The sequence below is a fragment of the Catharus ustulatus genome, chromosome 5 (assembly GCF_009819885.2).
Source record: "Catharus ustulatus isolate bCatUst1 chromosome 5, bCatUst1.pri.v2, whole genome shotgun sequence".
NCBI classification, from domain to species: domain Eukaryota; kingdom Metazoa; phylum Chordata; class Aves; order Passeriformes; family Turdidae; genus Catharus; species Catharus ustulatus.
In genome coordinates this window covers 13658662-13674141 of record NC_046225.1, presented here as the reverse complement: position 1 = coordinate 13674141, position 15480 = coordinate 13658662, and the positions used below count along the sequence as shown (strand labels likewise).

The 15480-nt window shown below is 36.2% G+C and overlaps 1 protein-coding gene across 1 annotated transcript in view; it reads right to left on the bottom strand.

Moving 5' to 3' along the window:
* TTC29 (tetratricopeptide repeat domain 29) overlaps positions 1 to 15480 on the bottom strand; it is a 116938-nt gene that overhangs the window by 78645 nt on the left and 22813 nt on the right. Inside the window, exon 5 of the mRNA XM_033061438.1 lies at positions 9845 to 10030. Coding sequence (XP_032917329.1) covers positions 9845 to 10030 — 186 coding nt within the window. The remainder of the gene's footprint in view (positions 1 to 9844; positions 10031 to 15480) is intronic.

Below are 15480 nucleotides of genomic sequence, written 5' to 3'. Positions count from 1 at the left end.
TTCAAGCCTTCTTTCATGCTTGCAGAGCATCAAAGTGCTTTCAATATGCAAAGGCTACCCAAGATGCAATATGTATTCAGGAAGCTCACACTGTAAGGCTCCAGGCTCTGGATAAGAGCAGGCCCACACTCAGTGGGATGTTCCCATTTCAGGTTTCACAAATATTTCAATGTCTATGGGTGGATATTTAAATGCAGAAAGGGAAGGGAGCAAAAAATTCAGGGATGAATGGATTGCAATTCTGTTTTAACCTCTGGCTTAAGAGGTTTTAAGTTTAATAGAAATAATGAAAACAAGTTACATTGGTATTTAGCCTCAAAGATTAATATGATCATTATCTTTTAAATAAAGAAAGTGACACTGAAGCAGATTAGTTTCACTAAATTACTTTTTTGCTAAGTCATGTCAAATGTTTGCCTTGGTTTAAATACTTTTTTTGGCAGTTTTTACATTTTATTCAGGTTCTACCCAGTTCCCCTTACTTTTGATAGCTTCCAATAATATATTGCAGTGCCTCAGCACTGGAGCTGTTCCATGGTGCAGATGATTTACTTTAGAAGTGCAGGTGGATTAATGACCTGCTAAGATCCCAGCCAACCTGAGTGATTCTCTGAAGAGTAAGATATATTTTTTATTAACAGCTTCATGTTTGCTTTACCTATGGCTTCTCCAGATTATTGGTAATGGCTGAGGACATGAAACTCTGGCAGCTCTCAGTGACACCGGAAAGGCACCTCTGGAAACAGCCTCCTTTATCAATTACTGAAAGGAAACACTGCCTCCAGGAAAGTTTATGATGACAACTGCCAGTCCAGCTACAATATTCCAAGACCTCTCAAAGCTTTGAAGCAAAGAAAAAAACCCTGTGAGTGAGAGGGCAGCTTCATCTCAGTACTAGTCATTAAGCAGTAAATAATTAAAACACCCTGGAAAAGACAGGTAAAATACAAGCAGCAATGTCAGTAATAGACATGAAAGAGAAGAGAGGGAAAAAGAATTTAAAAAAGCAAAGAAATAATTCATTTGAAGTTTTAATAAAGTTTCATTTGCAGTCTTGTTTAAAGATATATCAGACTTTAGGGATGTAACCTAATTACATTTTTATCCTAAGTTCTATTCAAATATCTTGGACTTTGAATCTTTAACACAGATCAAACACAGTATAATTTACTCATGGCTATCAATACTTTAAAAAGATCTCTTCATTAAATGTCATAGTCTTATGAGCATGGACATAAAACAAACAGAGCAATATTTGCTACCAAAAACATTTAAAAATGTTTCATACGGAAGTATCTGTATAAACAGTTCACCTGAGTGCAAAATATTATATTCAAGCACACATCAAATATCTTTTTTTCCTAAAATATTCCTGACACATCTTTCAGAGTTCAAGTAAACAGCCATAGCTTTTTTACAGTAATTTTATAACTTGAAAATAAACTTGACAATCACTGAACACCTAGGAATGAAAACTAATTTAGGATCATTTTTTCATGTCAAAACTTTTAATGACAATGCAAATGACAGAGTTTAGAATCAGCACCTGTGCACTGCTGTGAGTATTTTGAAGAGCTTATTAGAAAGCAAGAATACAGACCTGTCCCCAGGTGTTATAGCAGAACTAAAAGATTCTCCATTTGAAGAGTTAGGCCAGGAAAGTGGGAGCGACCATGAAAGGATTAATGAAACTTACTTTTTCTTAGTTTAAAGAACATTATTACTTCCCTGTGCTTAATAATAAACTGTAATTTAAATCAATTGAAGTAAAATCATGTAGAAAATACTACATCTTCACAGGATTCCTTTTCAGAAGTAGGAGCACTACAGAATTCTCCTCGAGTTCTCTTATTCAAAATATCTTCACTACCCACCAAAACCTTTTAAAAATTAGAAAAATAATTTTTTAAGAATATTTTAATGAAAATATCAGGGCCCTCTTTCTTTCATGCAACATGTTCAGATTTTTCAGACTTTCTTAAGACTGTGCTAATTCGAACTGAAAATATTCTTAATTTTTATAACATCAATTCAAGACAGTACCTGTTAGTTCAATACCAGCAACAACCCTGTAATAATAAGATGTCATTTACTGGAGAAGTACTTCGTGCAGTTGCAGGAGGATGAGCTCAATTATTTAATAAACCTGTTCAATCTGTCCTCCCAAGAATCTAGCAGGATTTATGGCTGCTTCTGACTGCTACTGACTGACAGAGAGAAGCAGAATATCCAGAGAGCAACTCCTAGCCATTTGATGCTTAATTTTTAAAATTATGTTCTACAATCGTGTTTTTCCCAGCCAACTTATACATTCAATTCTTAAGCAATCAGAAAACAATATAACTGCTTTGTGAGATAGAGTAAGTGCAGAATAACAAAGGAGAATTAGCTGCAGGTGATATGGTGAAAATCAATGACTGGAAGTATAGTAAATGGTCAAACTGTGTATGCAGAATTTCATGTCCCATTAACAGAAGGCTTCTTTCTGTCTTTAAAGTTCCCTGGTGTGGAAACTCTTTTTAAGTGTACGAGCTTAAAATTCAGCAACGGTTTGTGAAGTCAAAGACAAGGGATTTGGAAACAAGTGAGTATGTTCCTAGGTCTAAACTATTCCTACATGCCTTTTTCTGAATATGCTGTTTGGAAAAAAAAAATCACAACTAGGAATAAATTTGAGAAGTTTGTAGTTTGGGATATGCAACCTGGGGTGAGGGGGGGTGGGAAATATGATGAACCAATAGTATTTGGTTACTACTGGCTTTAGCTACATATATTCTGTTATATAAATATGTATATTCTCTCCAGACAAAAAACAGTACAAAAGGACACTTTTAGGGTAGTCTCTACAGGGAAAAAACCCATATGATCCTGTTCTTTAACAACTTTTGGAGTTTCAACCAAATTTGGTAAGAAGTCAATAGGACAGTAAGTGCCAACCACTTTTTTAGGAAATTAATATCTTGAGGATAGACATTGATCCAAACTCCAGACAGACAGAAAGGTAGAACTGAACGTGCATGTTGAGACGGCAGCACTCTGCTTGGCCAGGGAGCAGCATGTTCTCATCCAGCTTTAGGTTATCACAACACACACTGAACCTGACCAAGTACAAGTGCTGTACAAGCACAGAGGAAAGGATACTGTGTGAATGCAGAACAAACTGTGGTTCCTGTCTGAAAGGATAAATAATTTCTAAATCTCTAGAACTATGACTCTCCTTTAGGCCACTGTCATGTTTTAACTAGCACACAAGCTTCCTATAAAAAAAATTTAAAAATTACATAGGAATTTATATCTTTAAATACTTTTCCTATTTTCACAGTGACAAAACTCATTACAAAAAGAAAGATAATTACGAGCTTGATGTTTTAACAAAAGTCACAAATGTAACTGGGTACCATTTTGAACCAAGACAAGTTGCTTACAGAAAGGAATCTCCAACACAGACTATCTTTTAGCTAATAATTTGAGTTGCTTCTGTTCATGAACAAAGAGATGGGATTCATTTTAGGTTGCCTTCTTCCAGTGTCTAACCTGGGCTTGTGGATACAACAGTATGGAGATCTCAGATACTGGGCATCACCTTATGGTGGAAACATGACATAGTTAAATAGACAGGCTGGATCTCTCAAATGCAGCAGTTCTGTTATTAGTGACAGCTCTGCACTCCACAGGTAGCAAGGAAGAAATTAATATCTCTTCACAAATGCTGTTCCTCTGGTTTGTTTTATTTACCACCTGTTTGCAATTATGCCTCAGATTGTAAAGCAGAATAGTTCTACATTATACTATGGAGGATTTGTTATTTAGGTGGGTTGGCAGACTAGCAGCACAAATAACAACATAAAGCTCTATTAATATAAAAGGTGCATGTGGGCCACCCATCCCACAGGTGAATTTTATTCTGGCTATACTTAAGAATCTTCTGAAAAGAAACTGGATTTTTATGTAATTAAAATAAAGTTGCAAATTGTGAACACACAAAAGCATATCAAATTTCATAAGCAATTTTAACTTTTGCCTTTTTAAACCTTTTTAGTACTTCATTTTGCAATATTAACATTCTCTCTTTTTTATATCTGAATATAAATTATTTCTGCCTGAAGGCAAACCAATTGGGGAAATTCTGCTTAAACGTGCATATTTCCTCTGCATAGATACTCATGAATTTATGCTGAGTTTCTCTCAATTATTCATACATTACAGTTTTCAATTAAAAAACACTTGCCATAAACAATTCAAAATACAAAATCAACAATTTCTTAGTAAGAAAGGATTCTTAATAAGAATTTCTTGACTAAGAACAAGGAGATAAACAATTTAGACTTTTAATGTTCCAAAACCAAAAGATGTCATGAATCATCTTTAAGCTGTTGTTCAGCAAATATATCCAGTAATTAATAGCCAAGCTTCATAACTCAAAGCTATCCTGTGCAACCTTTTCAGGTGTACCTGCTTTAGCAGGGCAATTGGACTAAGTGATCTTCAGAGGTTGCTTCCAATCCAGCCATTCTGTGAAATGCTGCTTAAACACAATCAGAACCTTTCCATCAATTTCTGTAATGCCTTGATTAAAACTTGAATTTCAATACGATGGCAAAGTGATACGGAAAATCCTACACCTCAGTCTCAATCGAGATTGTTAAAATCTGCAATGCTGTGGTGGTTTTTTCCTTCAACAAATTAAATAAACTTATAAGTCACTCCCATTTAGTAGGTCTTTCCACCAGAAAAGTTTCTATCAAATTCCAATATGTGAAATAGACTGTATTTTATCCATGATCACAGATAAAACAATTACACCTCTTCAAATAAATCAGGTGCAACGTTTAATGTTTTTGGGGTAGATGCAAAGAGATCAGAAGTGATCAACTCTGGCATAACATTGCTCTGTTTGAAAAGCAATCAGACCTTAACACTGCTTATAATGAAGGCAGAGTTGGATTAGGACTGAACACTTATAAACTCTTAATTAATTTGCAGAATATGGCAGATTTTTGAAATGTCTAAGCTATTTTAGAAAAGACTACAGGAATTCCTTATTGAGGTCTCCTAAGACCTGCAATCTAAAAAACACACACAGATGGACAAAATTGGGTTTCTGGATTAGCTGTCTGTTGTGGGAATCAGCTCTGAGATTCCCAACATTGCTATTTCCTTTGCACTCACTCCCTTTCTCTCACCAGCTCTGCCTGCCTTTAATCTTTTCAGCCTGTAAAGATTTCAGATAAAGTATTACCTCCACTTTTGTTGATCCTTATATGCTAGCAGAATATAAATCTGATGACTAATTCAAAGCCACCACTGCCTTGAGACTAATGGTATCATTTCCACACATTTTACAGATCTCATAGCAGGGGAGATCCAGGTTCTGGTGTGGCACTGATATAATTTGCAATTAATTGTGAAAGTTTTATTCATTGGACTCTATTGTGATACTTTTATGGTCTCAAACAGTTATTTAAATGTATCCAGAAATGTTCCCAATCTCTGCAACTGACAGGCACCCTAATTTCAGATGTCTGGTTGTGCTATGCTTTTGAATAATATGGAAATTCATCTGGTTTTGTTGTAATATATTTGAAGCAAAGAGCTCCTACAAGTACAAATTCTTTGTTTGCCCCCAGACTTCTCTTTTTATTGATATAAGTTATCTTAAACTTTGGGATGCATGTATTTAAGGTGTATATCACTTCATGCTTGACAGGTGGTAAGCATTTAGCACAAAACAGAAAGCAGCCATATATTGCAATGATATAAGAACCTGTACAAAACAATGCTAGACATTGCATTTTTCAGTGCGCTATAACTGTTTATTCTGCAAGACAGAACAGTGTAAACCTCAAGTTCACAATTAATTTCAGCAGAGAGCACTAATATAATCTATCAAACTATGATTAGCATCTTACTCTGATATGCAGAACATTGCAAGCATTGATAATGACTGATATATGACTTCAGAAAATGCATTGAAAGCACAGGAAGAAAAGCATTTTTAAAAAACATTTTTTGAGAGGTTCTATCGCAAAGCCTGTGCTTACTTGGACAACAAGCAATTCTGGATTTAATGTGAGAAAAATGTGTTATGCCATTGCATTTTCAGTGTCTGTAAAGTGACACTAGCCCATTAAAGAGTTATATGAAAAAATAAGTAACAAATGAGTAACTAAAGTAATAAAATGACTTATTATCAGCCCTCTGAGGAAAGACAAACTAGTGGGGTAGCACAGCTAATTGAACAGTATCAAAATCTGAACACTCCTACAATAATCAATGAATGCTTCAGACCTTATTTTACAGGCAGAGTATTTTGGAGAAGAGGTTAAAAATCTCATTCTGTGAAGAAATGCCATTAAAATCATGTTTGCTCCAAGCAGAACATTCCATTTGTGTCTGTAGCAGGTTACTCACTTACTATTGTTTTCTTTCCCTTACTGGCAGCTACTAATGGCCTGCATCCAAATATCATGACTGAAGTCTACACCACCACCACCTCAAATATTTAGCTTTGAAGATTAATGAACACCAGGTTATATCCAGCCTTTAGGACAGGGACCAGGCTGAAAGTCAAAGAACTTTAAATTTGATTAAACAAAAATTACCCAGCAAATTTATTGATTTTCTTCCAAGGCAAACAGCAATCTTTACAAGTCCATGTTTAACTTTATACTCCCAAGCAATCAGTCCTAAGCATATATAGACAGCTTCCTTTCCCCAGTAATGAAAAATACACTATTGGATGAGAGAACTGAAAAGAACTGGGACCAGATGTTTACATTTATTCCTGTAGTTCCCCCCCAGAGAAGTGGGAATCTGACTAATTTGGTTCACAAATTAATTACCAAATTATAAATAACTGAACAAAAAAAAAAGCAGAATTTAAATTTTACTTATAGCACCACTAAAACTGATGCAATATTATATAATGCCAACCTAATATCTCCTGTTACATTTTTTTCTCCAATCAGAACTTGCCCTTGAATCAATTTTTCACTCTTGGAAATACAAAATGCATGGAATATGTCTGCTGTCTTTTTTTCTCAGTGGTCCCTCAAAGCAAATCCTATGTTTACTCTCTCAGTTTCTTTATTTTTCTTACCTCTTTCTCTCTGGCTCTTTGGAAAGAAAATACATGCGACAGACAGAGCCCACAAATTCAGTGGAACTTTACCATGGGCAGTGAAAATCCACTTTGCTCTATCTCTCTTTACTAAGGTTAATAAGAAGCTTCTCCTCTAAAAGTTTCTAATATTCTTCAGCAGAAAAATAAAATTTCTGCTCCTCTGATCATCTCAGGCTATTTCATAACTTTACTTATGTGCTTTTGTAATGGGCCTCAAGATATTTAAGTATTCAACAACTTTTGCTTAAGACATCATAAAAGTAGAAAATGTTAAATTTTTTCTTGGGTAACAGCAGTGAGTCACACTCAGTAAGAGCCTTTGAAGTTACAAGTAGATATGAATGTTTGCTTGTCTGCACCTTCTTAAAATTTTATTTTTAGTAACTAAAGTGCTAAGTGAAAAGGTTGCAAAAAATACTAAAATCCAGCAGTTTTTTAGTAATTTTATTCTACTGAGTAAGAGATAGGTAACCAAAATAAGCATTTTTCATTCAGAATGAAAATGACTTGGTTGTGACTGACTGGGCTTTAAGCAATGGCTCTCTTATCAACTAGGAAACTTGATGATACCACATGTAAGGAAATTAATCCTTCTATTCTACTGATTATTGGTATGTGATCAAATTTTAAAACTGAATCCAGATCTGAGTGTTGCAGGCAAGAAAAGTAACGCAACAATTCACAGGAAAACAGTGTGAATGACAATTAGTCTAGAAAGATGTGAGGAAATAAAAAAAAAGTCATCTGTAAGAAAACAAGAGGGAAAAATAGGACAACATCCTTTCAATAAAAACAACAACAAAAAAAAAAGCTGCAGACTTTGCTTTATGTCCAGGCTTTTGCTGGGAAATTGGGCCATCTTTCAAAACACACTAATTCCATCAGACATTTAATGGAATTAGACTACTTCCACAAAATATTTCTATTTCCATCAATTTTTTTTTCTTTTTATTTTAAGAAAAGCCACTTAAAATGAGAAACTGGTCACAAGTTGACTTCAGAGCTGGAATTGTTTCAACCCACAGTTAAATTTAGAAACAAAACCATAGTGGCTACAAATCACATATTTTAAGCAACAGTAAGGCATGCAGTACACTTACAAATTAGAACTGGAAGACATACTTTATTCAATTTCATGATTATAAGCAGCACTTCCAGGTGTCGGCAACTTTTTGTTCTTTGTCCATATATAAGCCCAACGTTACAATACAGAGTGTGATGAAAGGTATCTATTCTATCACCATCTGTTGAGGGTGGGGGCAGTGATCCTTATCTCCTTGGGAGATATTCTGCTAATGGGCCATCCATTGAAACCAGGTGGGGCATTGTTCTTTATCTGTTTACAACCCATCCTTCCTCCAGCCAGTCATTTTCTGCTAATGGCCCATTGAGTCCCACTGTGGGACTGATAAAATTACTGCATCCCATTGGGAGTTGCTCCAGCCAGGGGGAAGAGCTCAACATTTCTTACCAAGATAAAAACAGAGGTTTTGGGACACTAAGGGAGCCCCTTTCTCCACTGGACTCCAGAGGAAAACTGGATTTCTCCACATCACCACTGGACCTCCGGAGGGAAACTGCACCTTCTACAGGAGCACTGCTCCAACTGAATCACATCTGTCACTGCAGGAGGATGCAGCCACCATTTAATGGGACTGCTACCAACACCCTGCCTGACGGGGTGTCAGGTTGTACTCTGACTTTGTCAGGGCTTGGGGTTTGTTTCTTCGTAGTACTGTATTTCTATTTTAATTTCCCTAGAAAAGAACTGTTATTCCTAATTCCCATATCTTTGCATGAAAGTCCCTTGATTTCAAAATTATAATAATATGGAGGGAGGGGGTTTACATTCTCCATTTCAAAGAGAAGCTCCTGCCTTTCTCAGCAGACACCTGTCCTCGAAATTAAAACAGCAACTTTTCGTTCTTTGTCCATATATAAGCTGCACCTGATTATAAGCCGCACTTCCGGGTTTGGACCAAAATTTTAGTCGGTAATTTGGTCAGTAATTTCATGGCTTATAATCGTGAAATTACTGTACTTGAGGCTCACTAATTGCTTGCTTTCCTACATGAGAAAGGATTTTATACAAAAGAGGAAAACACCTTTTTTATACTTCAACTGCTACTCACACACAAACCCCTCTACCATAAAAAGTAATGTATGCCTTTAAATATAGAAACAAAGTTCACTTTGATATAAGAAAGCAATATTGTTTACAGTGAGAACAACTGTTCACTGCAACAGGCTCCCCAGGGATGTGGCAGAGTCCCCATCACTGGAGGTTTTTAAGATGCGATTGATAGCGTGCTAAAATAACCTCATTTAGGCTCCCTTTCCCATGAAAGGTTGGATCAGATGATCTGTCCAGGTCCCTTAGAGCCTGGGGTGTTCTATGATTCTAGTTACTTCTATTAATATCTTTAATTTCAGAGACCCACAGGTTAAGGATGTGGATGGAGAAATGGAGATTGTGGTGAGGTCTAAGTCTGAAGCAAATACCAACGTGGCAGTCATATATGAACAAAGATGGTGTCACTTATGGTCAGGAGAACCAGAGGGTCATTTCAACAAGAACAAAAATACAGGCTCCTTATCTAAGTGTACACTGGAAGCAGGATTAAATATTACAGAACTACATGTGCACAGCTCTTTCATTTCAGCCCAGTTTGTGTAACTAGAGATGCCATCCAAAGCAGCTTTATGGTGTCAGTGCCTTACCTTGTTCCTCCATGATGAGGCCCATGTTTACATATGCTTGTGCCTTTCTCTTCCCACCATCGATTTCTACTAACTGAGCAGTGTTATAGCTTTTTTCATAAAAGTAGTCACTCAACCATTTGTCCTCAGGGTCACTGAAAGAGCAGGCCAAGCTAAGCTGGTTATCATACACCTTCTCATAGTGCCCTTTAAAAACAAAAATCACAATAATAATGTTATATTATCATCACTGTTCAGAAATTTTGCATGTTATAACAATAATCATAATGAAAATTAAAATGCACAATTGAAAACATATTTTTGTTCTCATTTCTGTGTGCAAAACCAAAATTCAGTTCAATAAAACATATAGAACCTGGATAAAACACTGGATAGTTAAAAAAGAAGTCAGAGTGAGACTGGAGGAGCATTTGTCTGAGCCTCTGGGTCCTGAAAAAGCCCAAGAGCTTTCCAAACCTTGGACCTCTAAGGTAACAACTGTGCTGATGGAGATTAGGAACTGAAAAGAACACTCTGCAAACACAATCCATTACTTCACATAATTTTAAATGTTCAAAGTATGACTTACAAGAGAGGCTTTGAGTTTTCATATGTATTCCCATGTTTAGCACTTTTAGAAATTAAAGACAAATTGAAATTGCACCCATTTCTCTAGAATCTCCCTCCTCCTCCTCCAGTTCACCAAGGAATTGTTTTCAGAACAAACGTAGACAGTAGAGGAGACTCAAAGTCACAGATTTTATCTATGGTCTGAAGTTTGGATTCTACTCTTTATTATCTCAGACTGCTGAATGAACACACATAAACCCTAAAATTTACAAAAAACCTGCAAGTCTTAAATCTAAGTAGCAATGCAAAATTATCCACAAACACATTATCCACAATTTAAAGTTATAGAATAACAGCTTATTTTCATTGGAAAAACATCTTAAAAAAATACACAAGGTATCAGCCTTGAATTATTCCAAAACTTTACTAATTTGGAGTAGAAATCTAAAATACTTCCTGACAAATCTTATTATACTGTTCCTCCCTAAAGTGAATTTGAAAGATCTGTTTCTTATATGATGCTGAATAATCTACGAGATAAGAAAGTAGAGCATGAACCTGCATGTTTCATGGCTAAGCTAAATTAATTTTCTGTGTAAACTCATGCCAGATGTGAAATTGAATAATTAGCTAAAATTATTATGCTGTTTTGTGGGCTACTTAGTGTGTTTGCAGCACAAACATTAAATGAACGTGAGCCAAACAGCCAGTTCTAAAAGGAATTTCCACATAAGAAGGGGTAAAGAAGGAGTTGAGAAGCACAGGTCTGGCAGCAGGTAAGAGACTGTTTGGTTAAGCTGGATGTGTGACCAGAACTGCTTTGTTTTCAGGAGTTCTGCAATTTGTAAGCTTTGCTCAAAAAAGAGAGAAAATGGGAGAAAAGAAAAATGCCTCCTAATTCTGGGTATGGAGCACCACACAGAAATCAGCTGGGAAAAAACAAATCTTTTCAGCATAGGCAAGATCTCAAAGTCCAGATCTTTCCCATGTGTTTTAAAACTATGATAACCACATCAAAACACTTTAAGAAAAAGGTGAAGTTAAATTCTCTTCTTTTGATATCTCTACAAGAAGAATTGGGAGAAACTCAACTTCTGAAAGGCAAAGTTTATGACTGCAAATTGCACCACCTAGGGAAGCCACTTGCACTGTTTGGAACACACGGCAGCAATGACTCAGACAAGTACTTTAAATTCATCACTAAACCACACAAGAGGGATTTGTCAGCCTTATCTCTGGTATGTTCTGTCTCAAAATCACAAATTACATATGATCTAGTTGAAGAAATGTAAATCTCTCATTCTCTCTGTTGTCATGACTGTTATTTGACTTCAGAATATCCTGATAAAGTTCTTCAGTGTGTTGCACAACACAGAAAGGACCTTATTCTTTTGAGAAAAAGGGCAACCACCTAATCATGTCTGCAGTCCTCAAGATGTTCATCTACTACTTGTTTGTCTTCATTTTTTCTCCATCTTGGTCATTTCAGAGAACATCGTCTGAACTCCTCCTGCTTAAAGTTTTTTGAAATCAAGCTGAAACCTTTTCCCCATTCTTGTTTCCTTTCATTTAAAAGTTCATCCTTCTAATGGTAAAACAACACATTTTATTGCTTGTGCGATTCTATTTATGTATTATTTTGCTTTGTTATTTATTTTCTCAGAATTTACCCTTCCAGGAAGTTGTAACCACAGATTTCTCCCTTTTAAATAATTCCAATTAAAATATCTAAAATTACAGTTTTGAAGCAATGTGTTTTACACACACTTCTATTCTAGTATTTTAAGAGATAACATCCCTTCCAAAAAAATGAGTGATTCAGCATCTCTTTAAAATCACCAAAAAGGAAACAGCTCAGAAATTACATTTAGATTATCATCTCGTCATTTACATCTAAGGTTTTAAATCAAAACAAAAGCTTATGTTTCAAAATCCAGCTTTGAATTATCAATATTCAGACTTCATGTATTCCTAATCTGAATATTCTACATGATTGAGTTTTCATGCCTTTTGTTTCTCTTCAGGACTGAAAAAGCACCTCTTGGGTGCCTCTTTTTCTGAATATCTTGGAGTCTACATCATATAAAACATACTTATACATTAGAAATAAAGACATTTTGGTACAATAGACTCATAAAAATCTCTTCAAATGATTCTGGAATGGAAATAACAAAACTGGGTTGGGCTTAATATAATAATATTTACCTTTGTGCATGCACTCACACACACACACACATATATATATGTATATGTATATGCTTATAACAGATGTATTTATACATATTATCTATCACACATATAACGTTATACTAAACCCAAGACACTGCACTGTACCAGCCTAACAAAAAAAATAATTCTATCCTAGCCAAAACCAGGACAACACACACAGATAAAGGCAAGACCCAGTTGGGATTCATCCAAACTAACCAATTTAGATATGGATAGGAGTTACTTAGAATCTGTTTTCTCTCAGTGAAGAAAAGTAGATAGTTCTTGGCTGAGACTTATCTCATTCTGACTTGAACAATGCTTGCAGCACAAGGGAATGCTTTCAGAGATTATCTCAGAAGTAGAGGCAGGGCTTCCCATGATTACAAGCACACAACCACATTGGGCAGTGAAATACACGACCTAATTATAACCACTAACATAAAGATAACAATACACATTATGTACAGATTATAGCTAAGTGAAAATGAACTCAATGATACCAGAGGATGCATACAAATGGCTGCAATAACCCAGAAAGAGATAATTGGATCATCATTGGTTCCAGACACATTGGATACAGATTTGCTCCTCTGAAATCATTGCTACGAAGTATCAAGGCACTTATGTGACATAAAATTACGCAAATAACTTCAGATAGTGCCCTAGAAATCCCAAGGGATGGAAGTGACCTGAGGCAGACTCCAGCTACTGCCACGGCTTTGATTGAATGAACTTTAATGTGACCCTCTGATGATGATCCTGCCGGTGCATAACAATGACAAGTGCACAAAGACAACCATGTCCCTGGCATTGTCTTGGACAGTGGCTGACCGGATATGCTGGTCATAAAACAAACCTCCAAACCCCAGAGTTGTAAATTTTTTTTTTTCCCTTCTGGATTTAAAGTCTGAGTTACCAATCAAGAAATGAATTTATGCTATTCTGACAGTGGCAAAGCTTGCATGTCAGAATTAGTGAAAGTGAACTTTTACATCCCCATGAGCGGAATGTAGGAATAGGTACATACTCTCTTCTGTAAAATCTCCAAGAAGTAGTTCAGATATTAAAACTTTGAACTCTCTGATTTTGTAGAGTAAGTTCTCTACAACTGACTATAAAATACATGTAGACAAGTCATCTTTAGGTACATGTTGATCAAATAAATGAAAAACAACTTCCTAATTGAGCGTTTATGCACAAAAGGAGAGTTGTCCTATCAAACCTTCCTGAGACCTTTCTGCTAAAGAGATTAAAAAACCCAAACCCTTCAACTTGAGCTTAAACATTAAACCCCATCTATTAAACACACGGGATAGTCCCTGCTCTGTGATCAGGATCTCTTTACATGCACCTCAGCTGTCAAGGAGCCTCTCCCTCCACTGTGCTCAAGCCACAGACCCTGATCAGCCCATAGAACAACGCCTTTGCTCCTGGGCTCTTCTCAGGAACTATTCCCTTGGCAAGTAAGGCTGTGCATAGAACAGAGGATCACTCAAATCCATGTCTGCATGTTTGCTATGCTCAGCTAGACAACCACTCAGTACAATATAAGGGATAGTGAAGTGCAGTTTGAGTTTGAGAAGCCCAACAGGGCTAAAATGAGAGAAAAGAAACACACAGAAGGTCAGCAAGCCATGCTAGTGCAACTCAAGTACAACTTGCTGCCACATCTCTATGATCTCCTTCATGACAGGATGCAGTGGAAGAAAGAAAAGAAGAACAGGAATGGTCTTTAGAGAACAATGAAAACATCATGAAGAGACCCTGGCTTGCTGGTTCCCTTGAAGAATAAAAGAGGCAGCTGCTCCATTTTCCATTGACAAGAACTTGCACTCATTTTTAAACTACAGGTATCAGAAAGAAATTTTTCAACATCCAGTTATGACTCAGTACTTTCCACTCAAAAAGCCACTAGTCAGTCCTTTGTTCCTGCCAGACAAAGGCCATATGGATACTTTGCAACTCCACTTCAGTTAGCTGTTAAAGTGTGTATGACTGGATTATAATTGACCCTTTACTCTTGAAGGCATATCAAGTAGTGGACTAAGGTCAATTAAATAACTAGGAGTAATTTTTTAATGTCAGAATGAGACACTATTAAGGCTGGAAGTTTCATTTTTCTTTTGCCAGAGAGATCAAAATCAGTGGTTTGGTAGACAGGTGATGCTGTGAAGAACTAACTTACAGAAAGATCCAGGATGGAAGTTGTTGGATCAATAAGAGGCACAAACTGCAGTCAAATACGGTGCTGCAGTCAGTTATTTCCACCTGGATCTATACACAACAAAGAATCAGTCTGCCTCTAGAACTACAGGCAGACGACTCCTCAATCATTCCTTTTCCCAGAGAGTTTATTCATAAATGGATAAACTTTTTTCCTGAAAGTTTAGCCATAAGTCCACAAACGAAGAAAGTGAAAATGCAAATTGTGAGCATGATGACATGAAGTTTCAGGCAGAATCTGTTTCTTACAGTGTGCACACAGCACACTACTCCCAACAATGCCAGGTACATAAAGGGAAAATGCTTAAGGAACATACAACAATGCTATAGAAATGGTCAGGGTATCATTTTTCTTGATAAAGGATAAAGTCAGCTAATGATAATAATATAAGGCAATTAATTGGTACTCTGGAATGCTAAAAGGGGTCACCAAGCTATTGCAACAAAAACATACTACAGAAATTTTCTAAAAGATTCTGCTTCTGTTGAAGTCAATGGTAGTTCTACAAGTGGTTGCATTTTGACATAGCTTGGCTTCTTTCCTGGACAGAATCAGTTCAACTTTTTGTAAGATAACTACAAAAATAATAAAATTCTCCACTGGTCTCCAGCAACTGCTGCATTTTTTCCTGTGATAAAATATGAAGTAGGGA